The sequence below is a fragment of the Vidua chalybeata genome, chromosome 3 (assembly GCF_026979565.1).
Source record: "Vidua chalybeata isolate OUT-0048 chromosome 3, bVidCha1 merged haplotype, whole genome shotgun sequence".
Taxonomy (NCBI): Eukaryota; Metazoa; Chordata; class Aves; order Passeriformes; family Viduidae; genus Vidua; species Vidua chalybeata.
In genome coordinates this window covers 24,236,858-24,257,746 of record NC_071532.1, presented here as the reverse complement: position 1 = coordinate 24,257,746, position 20,889 = coordinate 24,236,858, and the positions used below count along the sequence as shown (strand labels likewise).

Genomic DNA, 20,889 nt, shown 5'->3' with positions numbered 1-20,889 from the left:
CCCCAAATCCACACTCAAAATATCCTAATAACTCAAGTTTATCCAGAAAACAATGAGTAACAACTTCTGGAAAATAAATCTTATGATTCCTTTCTACGATTGTCTTCTTATTGTTTCTCCAATGAAAAAACTGCTTCTGCTTTAGGAAAGGAGAAGAATAACATCTCTTTCCCAGAAGCATATTTGTTCCCCAAAATTTTCTCATCATCGCCTTTTCTAGAGCAGAGACTAATCCTCATTTTATCTCTTAAAGAAAAACAGAGAACCACAAAGGATAACTGCAACATTAATCCATGAACGACTGTAAAACTGGTTAATTTTCTAGAACTACACTCTGCAAAAATATTACTGTTGTGTTTTTCTGCTGTTTTGTCCGAGTTCTGGCCCCTTTGATACTCAATTCTGTTTCTTAAAATACCAGCCTTAACTCAGTTTTTACACTTCTATTCTGCTCCATCTAGTGGATTATTGATTTTTGCAAGGAATGCTGCAACAATAGTATTCTAATATACCATGCTGGGTTAGCTATTAGGACAAGGGGACCATGTTCAAATGATTATTTTTTTGGCTTTAGATGAAAGAAATTAAGTCACATTCCTGGGTACCTGGATAAGACTATAGGATTCTGGCAGTGTGTTCAAGCAACATAAATGGGAAAATGGTGTCATTTAATTATATCACTGAAATGAGACTATGTAAGGGACAGGCTTTGATTACAAGGGACAGGTGGCAAAATTTCTCCTGGTGCTTGCACAATTTACTAGGTCAGTCCTGGGGAAAAAGAATATTCCATGCCTGTGTTGTTTTGCTAAAACATCAATATCCTCCAGGCTTCATAGCCTAGATTTCAAAGTTTTCTTCCTGCACTTGGTGATAGGCAAAATGAAGTTACACACTTGATAAGCTGCTTTGTTTGCATGATGGGAATAGTTTTATTTAACCAATTTATTTCCCTTCAGTACACTTACAACTGTGGTGGGCTTTTTTCAGTGCAGTGCTGTTTGTAATACTCTCTTTAAAGACTGCTGAGTAGGTCTTCTGCTAACTTTTCAGAGGGGTGTTTAAGGTAATGAGAGTTTGATTGATGAGAAGAAAAATTAGGTAATTAGTCCACCCTTATGTATAGTTCATTTCAAATCAATGCAGCTTTTAATAGTAAGAATGTTTGTTTTCTTTTCAAAAGCAAATATAAAAATACTTAGCCAAAAAAAACCCTGCATCAATGAATTAACAGTGCTTGTTCATACATGGAATCACTGGAACCAGTGATTCAAAGGTAATGCTATTTAATTGTCTGGTAGGCAAAGTGTAGGATGTATGCTCTCTGAAGCAATTTACAGCAGAAGAAGGAAATATTAATTTACTCTCCCAAACCACAAAAGTTACTACGTTATGCTTGGTTTCAATCAGGAATCTAGCTGGCAAAGCATTAAAAAAGGGTCTATAACCACAAAACCCAAAAGTTAATTGGAATATTAAGCCCAACGATTTCCAAATAATTGGGCTTTCTTTTTAATACTTACTGCTTCTAGTTTTCTTTTCTTTCTTCTCTCTAACAAGATAGGCAGCTCCAGTAGTCAGTTATAACTGGATGAGATAAGACTACCTCCAGATTGATTTGCTTTTCAGGACTTTATTGTAATAGTATGCAGCCATATAGCACTTTTTATCAAACAATCTTGAAGTGTTCCATAAATATTAATTCAATAAGCCTCACAACATGTAGGTGAGCTCCGTATTATTGTATCTATTATATTTTTGCTGGAGGCACACTACGTAGAAGTGTCTTGTTCTGGAATGGAAATTAAGTCTTGATTCCAATCGTCTGATTTAATCACTAGAATTACTCACTCCATGAAAATCCATCCGCACCCAGACCAAAAGCAACTTTGTCACTGACTTCCATGATTTCACGAAAAGACAAAATTCTTCCTTAGTAATTTGCAACTAAACACTACTTTTTAGGTTCAACGTCCTGCATTAGTTATTATATCTTAGCGAAGTTTCCTCCTAGAAACAGGTAACTGACTTCAACAGAGAAGCAGAAATATTTTAGAGATTTTAAGTATGCACACAATTGACCTGATACATTAAAATAGCTCAGGCAATATGACAATATACACCTTTGCTCTGTGCTGCTGTAATTCATGAGAATCAAAGTTCTGACTTTGCAAATAGAATTGCAGACTTAATTTTCAGAAGTGACTTCCATTTTTACATTCACAATTTTGCAATCACCGTAGTTGTGAGAACAGTGATATGCATTAAGGTAATTGATTGTGCTTTGAAATCAAGTAATCAAATGAGCATCAATTAAGGCTGCAAGTGTTTGAAGCCACGCAACTACAAAGCAAAATTATTTTTCCTTGCAAGCTTCCAGCAAAATACACTAAGCAAAACTCTGTCTTCTTTCTAGATCAGTCTCACACCAAATATTTAGTGAATATATTTAAGATTCATTTTGGGTGATAAATTAATTTAATAACTGAGGGGTCTACATGTAGACTTTTTCTATTTCAATGTCTCATTTTATACTTAACCAACTCCCACAAAAAGATATGTACCTCCTATGCACCACAGTGCCTAGCTTCTTCCATCTGACCCACCAAATGGAGCTGGAACCTGAAGAGTGATCCAGGCTTCCTGTACAAAGCATGGAGGAAGGCAGGCTCTCAGGGCAGAATATAAATGAGTCAACACATACATAGTGCTGCCATCTACACCTAGTTTATGTGTACAATTTATGACAAACTTTCAGACCTGTGCTTCCAACAGGCTTCCTGGAAATGCCTTGCTCCTTTCAGGACTCTTGGCCTCCTATTCCATTTCTACAGGAAGGTAGGTCAACATGCCTTTTCTCCAGCAAACTTGGATTGCTTCTCTTAAAAAATATAACCTCAGTTCCTTTGGTTTAGAGCCCTTACACAGATTTAACACTCTCCTCTATATAAGGGAATGAAAAGGTATTCCAGCTCCTGGGAAAAAGCTCTCTCTAACTGCCATAGTGAAAGTGTGAAAAAACTAAAGCAACCATCCTGGCTGCAGAAACATCACCTCTCCCTTTCCCCAAGCTGGCTGCTGCTGAGGCACTGCAGTGGGATCACCAGGATGGCACAGGAGAAAACGACTGCGGACACTGTGTGTGGTGACCATGCACTGAGGTGTGACGGGGTGCTCTGAGAATGCCTGCCAGATCAGGCCCTCAGGGGACTCAGAGGAACATCCTTGCTTCCAGAGCTAAACAGAAGATACCTTGTGAGCTGTTCAGACCTGTCAAAACAGACACTCCTGCATTTGCACGGAAGTATGATGCCGTAGATGTACAGAAATTTTAAGGGCAGTCTAGAAACTACAGCTGCATGAACTCCAATACCTGGGAAATTCCACTATTAAAAGGTATCCCTGGACCACCACTTTGAATGAAAGCAGATAAATTCCACCAATCTTTTCACTTCACATAACTGGAGTATATCGGTGGAATCATTTTTGCTTGGATTGTCACTATACATGCAAAACTCCCTGAACCTCAGGTAATCATTTGACATCCCAGATTAATATTAAAACAAAACAAAAAAAAAACCCAACCTGACTATTTTTGCAGTCCAAGAAAAGGCAAAACAACTTTTCAACATTGTTTGACTACTCAACCTGAATCTGCAAATTCCTACTACAGCAGATAAGGTCTGGTACTTTACTGATTCCAGTGAAACTACCAGGAAAATCCCCCCCCATAATAAGTGTTGGCAGCACCACATTCTGAAATTGTAAACTCCCGAGGCACAAACCTGTCTATAAAACTCTTGGACATCTAAGATTCTATAAAAATAATAATGCATTCAGCTTTATGCAATTTTCAGCTAAAAATCAGTCAATCCCTCTTTCTCTGCCCTCCCACCTCCACATAGTTACCACAGAAATTTTGTTCTGTAAGGGTAATATATATTTTTAATGCAAAATTTCAACAGGAACCATTTTTATGGTCTACTAATAAACCTTTGATAACAGGGATTTATAATGGAAACAGTGACGGACCCTTAACTACAGTGTATGCAACCATAATAAAAAGAATTAATGTAGTCAATTTGTACTACTGTTCTCAGAACAAAAAAAACCTCTATTTCAACTGCAATCCTTTCAACAGCTGATTGGCAAGCCTGTCCATTTCTAGTCTGCAGTGTTGTCAGTTGTCTTCAACATGATAATGAGCCTGTCACCATATTCAAATAGCCCTGTGACAGCATGTTTTGTGAGCATGACGTCCACTGCAAAGGGTCTGTCAAAAAGCACCTTTCAGAAAATGAAAAGAGAATGCTTTTCTGATGGTAAACCTAATTTCTTCATAGCTAAAAGAGTGAGATTTTTCATCTGATTTTGTCAGTGTTGTGTTGCATTTGTGTCTTCAGATAATCCTGCGTTCTGACGCATAAAATTTTAAAGTTATCTGCAAAGACAAAGTGAGAAATTAAAATCTTTTTGGAGTTCACTGGAGGCTTTGCATAAAACTGCAGTACTGCTGGCTTTCCATCAAATTAAAACTGGAGGGGGGAGGGAATGGCATGGAAGGGTAGCTTGCAACCAAAAGCAAATAAGGCTCCCAGTAAAGATCTCAAAGTCTACACACGCTAGGGTCTCCACTCTTCCCCAAATAGCCTATTAAAAAACCTCCCTGCTCTGTGTGGTCCTAGTTAAGTATGACCAGGTTGCATGAAATTCTGGTGGCAGAACGGAGACACAGGCAGAGCTTCCAAGCACTGCTGCAACTCAGGAGTGTGTGTTCCACACACTGTGTATTCCATGTTCAGCTGCCACTTGTGCTACCTGTCAGCTGGGGAAATTTTCACCGAGAGAAAAATTTGAATATTTTGGCAACACAGATTCCTCTCCATGTGTCTAAGCATCTTCTGGTAATATCAATGGGAAATATAGAGGTACATTGACATACAGCGCTTTATTTTCCCTGTTGACAAAAGCTGCCCTTAATTTCACTTCACCTTTTAGGATTCTTTTCACCAGTAGCTGATTGAGGAGTTCACAAGGGAACTGTTAGGGAAGTGTTAAAAACAGAAATGTAAAACTCCAAATGAACAAGCAATAAACCTTTCTCTCTTTCAATCACTCAGTGAGAAAGGGGTGGACACGGCTGGACTTTGAAGTCCCAGGCTGAAAGACACATTAACCTCAGAGCAGAAGTTCCACTTCTAACTGTGCTTCTAACGCCACACGTGACTTTTACTAAGCAACTCTTGTTCTCTTTCTCTGAGGTTTAATATTGTAAAATGGGGCTATTACTCTACACATCACAGGTGTTCTCTAAAACATATAAAAAAATATTCCCTGAAAAAATGTTGACAAGCTCATGACACATTTGCTGCAGAGAAATAATGCTGCACAAGCCCAAGGTGTTTCAAAACTACTGAATAAGCTTGTTTCCTTAAATATGGGTGAAAAACAGCAAACTTGTAGCATTAGAATGCTAAAACATGGACTTCCCCTACTAACTACTGAATAGTATCAACATTAAGTATTTTACTATTACTACCACAACGTGTTTTTCAGGCCACTAAGAACATAAGGTTGACAATCACAGAGGGCTACAGCCTAAAGACTGCACCTGCAAGAATCTGATGGGATTTGTATGAGGTTAGGAGCACACAGACACTACAGGTGTGAAGGCACAAATTATCTTTACCCCTTTGCCATCTTCAACATTTGTCTTTGAAAGGACTTCTCTGCTTTTGTCTCCCAACCTTCTTTTTTTTCCTTCTGCTTACACAGACGAATAAATACTAATATTTATTCTGCCTATAATTCATGATGAAAATTATGAGTGAATAAGGAATTTGATTAATTCAGGTCTACCAAGCAGAAATAAGACCATTTTACTGAAAGTCTTTTTTTTTTTTTTTTTTTGTTAATACAAGGAGACCTTAATATAGAGGATCTGTGCTTAAAATTTGGAATATACAATATGGTATGTCACCCCTCATGATGTAATTCAATATACCTGTACCTGAATCAAATGCAAAGGTAGGATTATTACAGATTTTTTTAACTGAAGCCAACTAGGCACTATGCAGCTTTAGACAGCACAAATGGACAATCAACATTAAACATGAGTGATTTTTAAATTCTTCATTGCTCAGCTGGAGGGAAGTATTACAAGGCCAAAAAGCAGAGCTATGGACATCTGGCTTTGTGCAGTACCAGTTCTCTGCCTCAATTTTCAAGCCATTCATTTCTTGTGGGGAGGGGTGGGGGAAGGGAGGAGGAAGAAAGCCAAAAAAAAAGAAATCTAAACTAGGCCATACAAATGTACAAAGAAAGCTTGGGTCTCTAGGACTTTCATTGTCTCAGGGAGTTGTCACCACCCTGAACCCTCATTAAAGCTGAAGAGATGCGGGAGCGGCATTAAAATGAATGCAAACCATTTGCCGCAATCTTCTGCTCACACCATCTCCAAATGAAGGCAGGCATTGCATAATCCAGGCAGCTCGAGCTCCTGACAGGTGGATGATTTATGCTCATAGTCGGAAGAATCGGAGAGCCTGCAGAGGACACAGCGTGAGCAAGGTGGTGGCGAGACAGATGCTCTCAGTGGGCTTGCAGAGGCTGGCAGGCTCCAGCTAGCTCAGGTGCAACTTGAACACTTTAGTACTGAACTCATATTGCCTGGATTCCAGCACAGCAAGATACCATTTACAATATTATGTACAGTAGATATACTATCAAACCTATCTGTGTGCTGTTTATCTATGTGTGTGTACACACACACGCACAAAATACATACATTTTTTCTATTTGCATTTCAGCTTGCTGTGTTCACGTACACTTCGCATGTGCATATTCTCCATTGAAAAAGAAAGGGCAGATTAGGACAAATTCTGCATTGTTACAGCCACATAGCATAAGTGAAACCACCGAAGTTGAACAGATGTAAGTGGGGGAAGAATTTGGCTCTAGCTTTCAGAGAACAGGGATGGATCTGGGATACTGAAAATCCTTTCAGTTTTAAGAGTGTCTGAAAGCTAGAAAAGAAAATGACCAGAGGAAAAATCAAAACACCCACAGGTCCAAACACAGTGGGATACTCTCATCACTTATTATATCTATCTGTAAAGCACAGAAACCGCCACAATTACACTGTTCTGCAAAAAAGCACAATATTAGCAAAATATAGTGTAAATGACCCTCATGTCATCTGCTTCTATCTTTCAATGACATTACTTCTACTGCCTTATTCAGGGGTATTTAAAAATCCCACCCAAAACTGCAACATAATTTCCAACCATGTAATTCAGCTTCCTTTTCAAAAAGGAAGTAGAAATGGGGGTTTGACTTTTCACTCCTGTAAGCAAAAACCTGGTCTATTAAAATAATACATAAATGAAAATACACACGTGTAAACAAGACCTTATACACGTTTATGCCACACCTCAGTTTTTTTCTTCTTTAATAGAAAAGGCGAAGCCAGGACTAAATTATCCTACCATAAGCATATCAACAAAATAAACAATTCACCTGTCTCATATCAGACCCTCCACATTTTCCAGTGAAACCTATCACTTAATTAAGTATGTAATTTTTCAGGGGCAACCAAGGAGTTAAAGCATTCAAATGTGCACACTGCAGGTTATCTGGGTTGAATCTGGGACTTTGCTGACTCTCAGCTCCTTTCCACTTCAACAGATGGGGTCAGAGGTGAAACTGCAGACGAGAATTAAAGACACATACATCCCTTTAATCAGATAACACATTCAAAGACTTGCAAATTCCCAAGAAGCCACTTTACAGGCACGTGTCATGGGCTATTCCATAAAGGGGGAGGGAACAGTGAAGAGGGAAAAAGGACTTATTTCAGCTAACCAGCATTAAAAAAGGAAATTAGAGAAAACAAATGGAAACAAAATGGGATGGATTGTTAACATTCCAAATGCTTTCTCATTGCACACACCTCCCCCTAGAGAGGAACACTGATGTTGGAAGCCTTAACACTCTGCATTAAAATGTTTTTCCTAACTTCATTAATCACCTGTGTTTAAGAATACTTCCATAACAAGTATTTTAATTGGAGATGAGCTGAAGCATCCTGCCAGGATGGATATCTCTAGCAATACCAGGATGCCCAGAAGGATATATAGTCATTCAGCCTGACTAGTCCTCACTAAACAGTGAGTCAGCTACCAAAAACCTCAAGAAATTCATTATTCTCTCTCCCACCTGGCCAGAAAAAAAACCTGCCTGGAGGATATGTGCTCACAGCAACTATTTTCTCATCAGCATTCTTCTGATACAATCGTGGTTTGGAAGAGGAAAATGAATAGAAAGTCATGAAAATGACAGAAGATAAAAAGGGGAAAGAGAAGGATTTTATGTCATCTTAGCTACTCTGTGGCTTTGTTCTCCAATTACTGCATCCCTCAGTATTTCATGCAGGATCAAGCAATGGCCATGTGGATGCACACTCCATCAGATGGAAGACCAGCAAAGACTGTGGCTGTAAACACCAGACTCAAGAGGTGTTCCAGCTTCTTTTTGTCTGAAATACAGTCAGAGACTTGTACTTTGGGTGATGTTCTTGAGGGCTGTTGAGAAGGAAGAGCCCTTTTTATCCCTTATTATCTCAGCCTAATTCTTCACCTGAGTTATAACTCAACAGAAACTTTCTAATACATCTTTGACCAAGAATGCATTTAAACTGATATTACAAAACAGACTGCTACTTTTTAAGGGAAACATTCATTTCCCTTTATTTTGACATTTAGTAGTCTATTCTGTCTTCAAACTGGAAACTTAAGAGCTTTCATTAAAAGTTTGACAGGGAAACCAGCAAGTGACTTGTGACCTGAAAAATCAATACAGAGGAAGACTCCTCTTAACACTTCAATAGTAACGTGCAGGTACCCTCAGTCTGGATCCAAAGTGTATTTATGCCATCTCTTAAGTAATCTCACCATAACTGATACCACTTCCTATCCAGAAATGCAGTTCTGGTGACTTAGAACAAGATATATCCACTGAGATCGACCATGCAATGAAATCTGAGGTGCCCGTTTCTAAAGCTTGGATTGAACTACAGAAAATATGAAAATGAGACAGAGCATATGAACTTCAGATGCTGGAGACCACTGTAAACACTATCTGGCAGACTGTCACGAAAAGCAACATGTGGCTGTACAAGTGTTGAACAAATAAGACTGATCTGTTGATTGATTCAGATCAGAACAGAAGATGTGGCTTCTCTTCAGTCACCCACCCACAGACCTGAAAGGAGTATTAGAAAGAGACAAGGCACTGGTGAAGTAATTTTTACACTGCTGACTAAAAATGACAAGAACAGCACTGTATGAACTAATGCTTGGCTGAAGAGGGAAAGAAAAGGAGACAAAAGATGAGGATGATGATCTTGTACTACTTGCTTTTTCCTAGGATCTATATGTGCTCAGCATGCAGCAAGTTACCAGTCTCTCTTGCTGGTCAAGCAGTTTTGCTGATAAACAGCACACCAACAATTCTGCCACTAAGGGCACAGACTGGAGTCAAGCTGATTAAGGGACAGTATCACGCAGACTTTCTTTTAGAAAGTATTTCAATTTTTCTAAATTAAGTATTTTAATAATTAACTGTTTTAACATGGACTGCAGTAAGACCCCATGCAAGCAAGTTGTATGGAACGATGATTTTGGATCTGCTACACTAAAACTGTAAATCAAATTGACTTCTCATCTTATACCTGATGATCCTGAGACATAAACCAGATGCTTAAGAGAAAAATAGATACACGTATTAACTTTGCTGGAACAATGAAGAGCAAAAAGGAAAATATTGATATTATTCAGTAAGTGTATATATTTAACATAGCTATGTTTGATTTTCTCCAGAATAATTTATCTAATAAAAGCCTATTGAGGCTTAAAATAAAGCTATGTTTTTTCACTTATAAAGATTAATAGCTATATTAAGCAACTACTGTGAGCACAACAGACTCCCCTCATAATTTCCCTTTTCTGACATATAAATACCCAAAGAAAAGAAAACAAAAAAGAAAGAAAAGGAAAAAAAAGAAAAAGCTGGTTAGATGAGATCTATTATTAGAACAGCTAGTAAGCATGGCAAAATCTGACAAAGGGACAGTTCATTGCAGATGATCACATTTATTTCAGAATTCAGGCTGCTGACTTTCAAACCACAAAAGCCATATTACAAACACTAAATGAAATAATATTCCAACTTCATATTCCAGTGACTCAGTGAGTAGAACTGGCAAAGGCTCACCACTTGCAATAACTCCTCAGCTTATAAAAGGGCAATGACTGGTCAGAGAGAAGACTGTGGCTTAGTTATATTAATGTCTAAAAATTCACGTTGATTCTAATCTTTTTTTTGTAAGACAGAAGAGATTTAGAAATGTGAAATATTTGAGGGATAGCACTATATGAGATCAGATGTAACAACTGCAGGTGGAAATTTCCTTGCTTCTCAACACATTCATTGCTTTGACTGAGTGAAGAGACCAAGAGAGTTCCTCAGCCACTCAGCTTTTCAGTGCCAGTCCATCTCAAGCAGCAGAAATCTGCCTGTGCATCTGCCACATGGATTCTAGTTAACAGCATCTGCATCATTTCAGCCTTCACCCCAAATAATCCTACCATACATTCTGTTGTTTCGACAAAGATTTTACACAGCAAGAGTCTTAGTGAGGAGCTGTGAGTGCTGCCCAGGCAAGGGCGGAATAAAATACAGAAAGGTTGGCTCCAGAGTGGCACTTTAGGGATAAGGATATGCACTACCCTTAAATGCACCTCTACCAGAGATTCTACACCTATTCCACCCAAGCAGGGGATGTGCAAGTATCTGCACAGCAGAAACAGAAAAAAATGAAGGATACAAATTACATTAATGCTACTCTTTACAAAATGAGACTTATTTAAAATAGGGCAGGACCCATGTGCAATAATTCAAAAACTCTGCAATAAGGGCAGTGCCACATTTGATGTGTGTGCTTATGGGTGGCAGAGACCAAGAAAGAAAGGCAACTACTTGTCTGTGAGATCATGGGAAAAGTCCTGCATCCTTTAGACTTGTCTCTACCTATCCTTATCACTTACATTGCTGTCACTATACTTCCAGTCATAAGCAAATGTTCATAATAGGGACTAAATCTAACAAACATATTTTGCAAACAATGGAATATTTTCTAGAAAATTAGGAAAATACTGCTTCCTTTTTATGGATCAAAAGAAGAAATACAACAAATGAGCACCTGCAGTTAACCACCTCAGATTATGCTGAGAAAATATTTACAAAGTGATTAATTTTTAGTAGTAATTTAAGTAGACTCATGAAACTGCAGAACCTACTCTTTCCGATTCCGAGCAAGTAATATGTAAGGTATGTGCACTAAGAAAATTGCAGAAAAATTTAATCCTATTCAGAATCCTCCAAACTCATTAACAAAAGTACAAAGTAACTTTAGGTTGAAAGTATTTTTACTTGTCTGACCCTGCAAACAACTGCTGTCACTGGGATTCTCAGCTGCAGTGATTGTGTGAGCAAACCTAACCTAACAGCTAATCTCAAGGAAGCTGCTGCTGAGTGAGCCAGCAAACAGCTCTGACCTCAGATTTGCAAATGCTAACACAAGAAAGTCCCCATTTACAGATCTGTGTAAAGCCAAGAAATGTAAATAGTTCTCAAACTCAGACTTACAAACAATACTGCTTTCTCCACATACACTTCATAACTTCTCTTTTATGCAAGGGGAGCATTTGTATAAATGGGCAACAGTAAAACAAAATTTTACCTAGAAAGAAAGAAATTTTATTTGAAGACCAAGTCCAGTGAACTGCTGGGATATCTGTTTTATTCCCCAAAATATTCAGAGACAGAACACAAACCAGAGTGGCACAACACTGGAACACAAGCACCATGAAAACTTCTCAGGAGGTCAACACTTGGTAGGAGCTGTAGGTGCTTTTGTGTGACTTGGGGAAAATATCCACGTATTTGCTTTTTCTGGGGTATCTTTCTAGTGGATGAATAAAAATGCTAGTTGCTTGAGCTGACTATAAACACTAACCTGAAGTTGAATAGTTTGTCCTTCATCAGTTACAGAGAGTGGATAGTCATGAGCTGCATTTTAGGCAGACAAATTGGGCTGTCAGTTCTAATGTGTGAACTGGGCTATCAGGTCACATTTTGGTTAGGAGCAAAGAAGCCTACTTATGAACACCAACAGCACTTAGAGATTAGCTTCTATTGTTTCCAAGGAGATTTAACAGGTCCCAGTATATATTAATCCAAGTACACGCTGAATGAAAGAAAGGGAGTGCAAAGGGAAAGGGGGAAAGAAAACAGGGAAAGGAATAAATAAAAGTGAAGGAAAGGGAAAAATAAAAGGGGGGAAAGGGTGAATATGGAAGGAGGTGAAGAAAGTGGGAAAGGAATGAATAGGAGAGGAAAAGAAACAGTTCAAAAAAATATCTGCACTAGAAACCAAACTCCTTCATAATACACTGAAACACAGAAGAGAGCTGAGACATCAACAGAAGACACACTATGTTATCTCTTGATGTTATAACACAGGAGGTTTGTTTAATATCCTGCATTAATGGAGAAGCTCTTTAAGTGTAATATTACGGTAGAGAGCATAAGAAATATAACTGAGGTCACTGCCACTCTATTAACTGTCATCCCGTACAGAAATATTTTCTTTGAATACCATTAATGCTTTCTCCTTTCCTTTGTTCTGATTTCTAAAGGCAGCAGAAACTAAAACTTCGTCCATAATAATTTCTGCTTTCGTTTTGGCAGACTAATGGTATTAGACTTGTAAGAGAAATTTACCTTGGCAATGTCTGATGCACAGGTCTTTTCAAAAGAGATGTTGTTAGAAGGAATCCTATTAAGCATGCTTTTTCACTACCCTCAAATCATAGGTGATAACACAATTTTAGTCATAAAGAAGATTGCTTAGTTTTATTTATTATTTTGAGAGAGAATCCATTAATCTGCTCCTCTGCATATCACGCATCTCTTTATGTAAGACAAACTCAAGCTGCCTGTTCTCCTTGCAGTATTGGATTCATTTTCATAGACTGTCAAAGCCAGAAAGGATCAATATGATAATTTAATCCGATCTGCTGCTTAACACAAGCCAAAGATGTTCACACAGTAATCTTTCCATAATAAACTCACTAATTTGTGCTTTAAAATACACATACCTCTTTCTAAAAATGTATTCTTATATTGGTATGTATAATGTATTTTTATATTTATAATTAAATCTCTCCAAGTGTGAAGCAAAAATATTTTAGAGACCCCCAATTTCAGCATCTTCAGAAAAAGTGTAACTCATGTGTAATAATCTTCTGGTTCATTACAAGAGCATCTAAAATGTTCAAGCATTTTTAAATCTGCCAGTAATTGCTTTTCCTCAGATCACACCTAAAGAAAAACACAAGTCCAGGATTTCTTTACAAAGCAGATTCTAACTACTGCCTTACCATTTCCCTAGGGATGCTGAGGTCTCTAGGAGGGCCTGTATGAATTCTCAAAAAACCCAAGCAAACTAATGAATGAGAAGTGTTGAGGGCTATTCATCGAGAAGTGCAAGTACAACATGCAAAACTGCTCTGCTGTGATGGGAAGGGTCACACCTCAAGTCAGCACCGCCACATGAAAAGCTCAGAGAGTTTCTGTTCATTTTTAGAGCCTGAGTGATGGTTCATGTACAAGCAACTGTGAAGATTCACAGACACAAAAAGGTATATTGCTGATTTCCCCATAGCACAGATTGCTAAACCTGCCAAATGAGCAGCAATCTAACACAACTCTAAGAGCTTCCATTAATACTTGGTGAGGATCTGCCTTCTCATTTGTAATAGCCGGACTAATTAAGCTGGAATTTTGTTACTCTGTCTATTCTAACTGGGTACCAAGTGACTGATGATAATTTGTAAAGGCCATCCATTCCTAAGGAAAATACAAACATACTTACATGAAGCGACCCATGCCATTTTATTTTAGTATACTTTACTTTTTATATAGACTTCCATTTTTTTTCCCATGTATCACACATTTAGGAACTAGACTTTCTGAAATAATAAGCAATGCAGATCAGCCACTGCACACAGTCCATAACAAATTCTGAAAACACATAAATACCAGGAGTGCGAGATACATGGGAGATGTTTTGGTATCAACAGTCCTGTAAGAAATACAAACTAGTACTGCACAGAACTGTGAGAGCTAAAACAGGAGACAGTATTCCAGATGGTCTAAAAGCTGCATTAGCGCAACTCTACAGATTCTTCTCTTAACTATAGTTTTTAACCTCCCTACAATACAGGAGTATGTAGAACTGAGGCCTCTATGGAGAAAATTAAAACATATGGAATAACCTCTGCTAAAAACAGTTATACAAATGCTGCATCTGAAACAAAAAGTAATTTTATTTTGGAATAATTACTCCATTGGAATTATTATACATGGGAAGCTCTTCGGAGCAAGACCTGTCCTATAATAAACTTGGAATAATATCTTCTACCACAAACACATGCTAGTAAATAGTCCCTCAAATATTATTAATAGGCATATAGCGCTAATTAAAGATTAGAGGTAGAATTCTACTCAGATCACCTAGCAAGAGGAAAAAAAAAAAGTCAAATATCTACTTAAGATTCCCCATACCATTTTATGTAGTTTTACATCCAATTTTTCTTCTTAGAAAGGAAAAAAAAAAATCAACCCCTTCTTCTCAATCCAACTAGCTGTATAAAAAGGGAAATAGCCAAAATACCAAATCTTGCACATGAACACAGATTTAATTCTACCACCTGAAGGAAACTAATCACTGGCTTCCAAAGAGTTTGAAAGGCCAAACTTAAAAGACATATTATAATCCAACAGAACTGCAAACTACTGAATGTCTTAAAAATGTTCACTTTTAAAAAGGGCAAATTGTTGTACATGTCTCCCTGCACTCTTTTAGCAATTGCAATATTTTTTCAAGAAATGTCAAGGGATGCATTTGAAAAGTTTCTCCCCTAGACTAGACAAGAATCTTTAATGTTTCATCTGTTCTCATGAATCTGAGACAATCCACCAAAATATATGTGCAGTCAAAGAAACTGCATTTCAGTAGAAGAATCAATCAATTGTGATACTTGAAAACCTGATTTTTTGTAACACTTACATAAAATTAAATATAGGAAAATGTAAATTTTCTTCTTTGAGTGCAATGTATTCTGCTTTGCTGCTAATAACCCTTACCTAGAAAAGTAAATGAAAACACAACACCTTCATATTTGTCCTGTGCCTAAAAGCTCATCAGCCTCTGCTGAATGCTACAGTATGAAGTAAAACATCCTCAAAAGACATCCATAGACCCAGACATGTTTTCAGGTAACAGTCCATGGGCTAAAACAAAATGATGAGCTCCTCCATATCAGCCTGTACAAACATTTTTATGATATTCAACAGGAGATGCAACAGGGGCCTCAATCCCACTCCAGCCCAGCACGGCATTGCTGTAGCATTCCTTCTCTGGCTCCTGGCCCACGTCGTACAAATTATTAGGAATCTTGATCTAGGTGCTGCTGGTTAAGCCCCACCAACATCCATGAGAATATGTACAGAAAATGCCTACTCCACCTTGTATTTCATGTGACCAGAAATCCAATTCCCTCTCAGAATTTGACCCCAAAACACAGCCCAGCCCCACTACCCTAACACTGGGTCTCCCACAGAAACACTGGATGCTTGATGAAAAACACCATTATCTTGTCACATAAATGACTCTCCATGCAGATGCTGAAAGGAAGCCACTCTATATATTTGTTGTAAGTGGTTTTCAGACCTTGCCCTACAAGCCAAGCTAAAACTCAGAATCTTTTTCCAGACACTGTGATTACTACCATGAAATTCATATGACAATTCACAAAATGACAATGTAGTAAAGTCCTTTCCAATATGAAGGGAAACACAATATCTGATAATTGTTTCACTTTGGACTACACTTAAAAACTGTTTTTTAAGGATAAATTTCTACAAGAGAAGTCCCCACAAACAAGGTAAGATTTCTGGAGAAGATGCACCCTGGCAGATGTGCTGCTCTTGTAAGGAATGTGACGCTCCTCTCAAAGCTGCTTAAACTTGATTTTATTTCAGGTCTGCAAGTAAATTTTTTTTGTAAATAGATTTAGGCTGTCAATTTCCAGGCATGCTGTGCCATCAGCATGTAGAGACTGCTGTGACAAACGTGGAGGCTGCAGCAGCAAATTTTATTATAAACTGGTAATTGAATTGAACAGGTTTACATTTGAATAGATTTACTGCAGCATGATCTCTGACATGCTGCATGGGACTGAAATCCTTGTCTGTACATAAAGAAACACTTGAGATACAGCAAGAATGATATCAGCTTATTTTAAGTCCATGCTAATCAATAAATTTTTACCACTTTACACACAAAAGAAGTCAGTATATTATCTTCCTTAATTCAGTACATAAAGGATGTGGTCCAAGTCAAAAAGTCATCTCCAGACTTTCCCATAGGTTAAAAAAACACCCATCTCTAAAACTACCTTTCAACAAGAAAAAAAATCATTACGAGTACAGTCTTACAAATGTGCTGTCAATCAGTATGATTTGAAAAGTGGTCACTAAAGGGGCAAAAAAATAAAATGTCCTTATAGGTTGTTATAATAGGTAAACAACACTATCTTTTCAAAGTAATTAGTTATTTTGCCATTTAGAAAAAGGTACATACTTTTACAGTAGGAAATTCATACAATCCTTATTAAAAAAACTTGTTGGAATGATTTGAATCCACGGACAATGAACATTCAAACAAAAAATATTACTCACAATGTACACCTGTATTATCTAACTCAGTTATCTCAGTTAACAAAATTGTATGCAGAAACAGTAAATCTGCACACAAATTTGCTGAGATAATTACTTATTTGTAGAGGAGACAACTTCCTCTTTCAGTCCCAGAAGCTGCACACAGCCTAGAATTTTTTAAATATATATGTTAATGGATGCACAATAGTGCTCTCAAAATTTAGAGGAAAAGGATTAAATCAATTCACCTGTATGTGCTCTTGGTAGCATTGTTTCATTTTCAAAGAAGTTGCTCCATATATCTGTATATTAGGTAACTAGTGATATAGGGTTTTAACTTGATTAAAAAATATGCTAAGAAGCACAGTCCCTTTCAAAACGTGCCATACCCAGTCATCCCTTTCTTTTTACATTTTATCTAAGCATCGTAATTTCACTTTCAAGTAACTGCTCCTAGTGGTCAGTTATATGAGCATTTCGGCAAGTAAGAACTCTCCTATAACCACTGAAGAGAGGGTCAAATCCTGCCGTTCTTACTGAGGCAAAATCTCCATCGAATCTGACAGGAGTTTTGCTCAAGTAAGACTAAGGACAGCAGGATTTGGCTCACAGGATCATAGCATCTGCCAAAGCAGTAGCACAGAACAAGGTTTATTCTTAGTAAGCATAATCCAATAAGAATATGTCTGTAGGTACGTGATAGGCCTGATTTGCCCATCATCTCACCACTGGTCTATGCTGTTTCTTGGATTCCTAGCCCGATAACTGCATACTTACCCTGTTTTGCATTACCACCAACCCAATTGCAAAAATCAGACAGTTACTAAAACCGAGTTTTCAAGCACTGACAAAGCAAAATTGCATAGGATTGTTTTGAAGTGGTTGCTTAACAGAAAGTACTCTCCACTGGATATAATACTTAAGAGAACACTATGCTGATTTTATTTCAAATGTTTATCTAGTTCAGAAGTCCATGGCATCTTTCTTGGTGGTGACAGTGCCCTAAAATAATAATGCATGTAATACATGCACTTACAAGTATGTTCTTGCATATACATTAACAGCAATGTAAGTGCATAGCAGGCAACCAAGATTTGAGCAATCACCTCTTTGTGTAACACAGATGAAGCAGGTCACCGGTAAGACAGCACCATTTCTTGAGTATATTTTCTTGCATTCAGTATCTTCAAAATATAACTGATGAATTAAAACATTCAATACATACTTACAGTGAGGGGCAGAGGTTCTCGGACACTTTTAGGAAAAAAAAGGGGGGGAGGGTGGATTCTCCTCTTCTGCATCCCATAATCTGCTCCAGTGTAGTTACAGTAACTTCAGTATACACACAAAACACTTATACTTGTTTAATTTAGAAGTAACCCTTCCATTTGTCCTGATGGAATGAAGACTGAATAAAAGGAAGGCACAGTATGTGTTTTGGTTTTCTGCCAGAACTAGGACAGAGTAACAGTGGATAAGGAATGGAGGAAATAAATCTTTGAGAATTCTGATGGTTATTCTATCAGTTACTTACTGAAGGAGATTAAATGCTGAGGTGCATTTTACTGTACTACACAAGATGATGAACTCTATGTGGATAAAGCATGATTCTATAGCTTAGAAGCAGATGTCAGAAAGAGCAAGTATATGTGAAAATAGCCTTTGCAATAACTGATTAGAACACTCACCAGTCTCTCTTCTTTCCTGATTGCCCTACAGTTGTAGCAAGCGTTTGCAGAGAGATACAGATTGAGGTGGTCAGTCTTACCTTCTTTCAGCATGCCAACTTTTAGACATTTCATGAAGCGGCAGGCTTGGCAGGACTTGCGTCTGCGCTTTGTGATTTCACATTCATTTGTTGCTGGGCAGCTGTACTCTATGTTACCTGCGATGGAACAGACAGGGGAAGAGGTGCTCAGAGTCACTGACTAACCAACACGACACATATACAAAAGTACTCATACAATTGCCATTGTATTTCATTTTGGAATGCACCAAGAGTAAGCAGTGCTACAGAAAGGAAATGCCTCTCAAGGAAAAATAATTAGCTGAGTTAAAAGATGAAGTTTTTTCACCCCTTTTTTTTTAATCTTGACATCTATATAAAAGAAATATGTACAAAACCACAATTAATATGAGTCTGTGTCTCACTCCAAATACTGTTCCTAGCAAAATCCTTCATGTATGTTATTCCTGCTGATAGAAGACATTTTGTCATTTATTTTCTGTACCAAGGCACAGGCTCAGGTTCCTTCTCTGAGTACTCTTTGTTTTCCTTTTTAGACAATTTCATTAGTCTCTCTTGGCCTAGAATTCAAAAGGAGGACTGCTTTACTGCATAATCAACTATAACAGGTACTATGGACTTTCACCTTTCTTCTTTCACTACAGCTGGCATAGAGCATCAGGCAGGGCTCACCAGGACTGTTATCACCACATCTAGCACGTTCTACAGCTGCCAGGCCAGGCCTCTGCTCCAGGACATCTCCTCTTCTCTCTATACTTTCAACCAAGTTCTTGTACTGAGAAGCATCAAGAATAGGATCATTCTTGCCAAGCTGTCAGAATAACAAAAACTGGAAGAGATGCTTGCCTTTACGCCCCTGCTTCTCCCACTTCCCCTCTTAAGGCCTACAACAAGCTTGATCCTTAAATGTGAGCCCTCCTGAGCAAAGCAGTCTCTTTTTTCTTTGTTGCTACTGCTTAATTCATACTATTTCTCCTAAAAAAAAAAAAAAAAAAAAAAAAAGAAGCTTGCAAATGAATGAGTAAAATACACGAGTAGTTTACTTTTTTAAAATCACATCTTTGGGTATCCAAGTCCAAATGCAAGAACATCTGTTCTCTTTTGCCCTAGCATCACTGCACTTTTCATAAAACAGCTTAGCTCAGCTTATTCATCTGCCCAGCCATGTATCCTATAGCCCAACACTATATCCACTATGACAGTCTTTGCAACAGCCAGAAGTTACACTGGGAAACTGACTTTTAAACGAAGTATCTTCCCAATCAGTCTGTCACATCTTGTTTTAAAGGTATTTCTTTCTTTTCTAACCCCTTCCCCCTGTGATAAAGTGCATTAGTATCTTAATGAAAATGCATTTTGTTTATTGCCCTCTTGGGAAGCAAGAGGTCATCACACCAAATGCATAAATTGTCATCAGAGACAGTCCGAGCATAATCGCAATTTTGCTGCTCCATGTTTGCTGCACTCGGGGTCCATCGAAGTCCCCTGAAACATGCACAGGTTCTAATAATTAGCATAGAGTCTGCCTGGGACCACAGCATTGATGAAATATTTCAGAGTTAATCACACTTTGTAAACACTGATTTATATTGACTACCTTTCTCCAGACTGATGTCTCCTCATTAAATATCACATTAGTGGATTGCAGGATTGCACAAAGACTCAAATGCTCAGCAACTGCTAATTCAACAGGAAGTAATACTTAAACCACTTACATCTATTGAAAATTGGTTAAGTATTTATGATAAAGGAGGTCTGCATGGCAAAATGTGCATTCTGCCAACACAACCAGCACATTTGGCACAACCTTTTCAGGCCTTTGCTGGCTTTCTTCCCCCTGGTCATTGCTGCATGAGTGAGTTAGCAATGCTGGTGAGTAAAACAGATCTTGGTATGCCTGAATGCTAATGACAACGGTCAAAGCAGTTTAGCCCTTTTCCCCTTTCTTAGCTGCTGTGGAGAAAGCTATTTAAGAAACTGAAGGATATGGTACGTAGGGAATTCAGCACAACAGTTCCTACAAAAGGTCTTTCTAATACTCATTAGAGAAGTCAGGAAATAACATTTTTGGAAGGATAGGTGGGAAATGATGGTAAGGATAAGCTTAAAAAAGGATTCACATTATCCTCTCCTCCTAACAAGGCACAACCATTACACAGGAAGACCTTCAAAGCTTTCACAAATTGTATCTAATGAACTTCATTATACTACAGTAACAAATGTATTACCATCCCTATCTTAAAAAAAAAAAAAAAAGCTAAGAGAAACAGGGAATCAGAAATGCTTTGCACAAGATC

At 37.9% G+C, this 20,889-nt stretch overlaps 1 protein-coding gene across 7 annotated transcripts in view; it reads right to left on the bottom strand.

Annotated features, from left to right (window-relative positions):
- Window positions 1–20,889, bottom strand: part of ESRRG (estrogen related receptor gamma) — a 225,847-nt gene that overhangs the window by 92,122 nt on the left and 112,836 nt on the right. For 3 of the 7 annotated variants that reach the window (XM_053938563.1, XM_053938566.1, XM_053938564.1), the window contains exons 3-4: window positions 18,614–18,730; window positions 6,426–6,545 (exon numbers count right to left, since the gene is read on the bottom strand). In XM_053938563.1, coding sequence (XP_053794538.1) covers window positions 6,426–6,545; window positions 18,614–18,730 — 237 coding nt within the window. Of the gene's footprint in view, window positions 1–2,564; window positions 2,644–6,425; window positions 6,546–18,533; window positions 18,731–20,889 lie in introns of those variants that run through there. The other 4 variants (XM_053938568.1, XM_053938567.1, XM_053938569.1 and 1 more) reach the window with 3 other exon arrangements.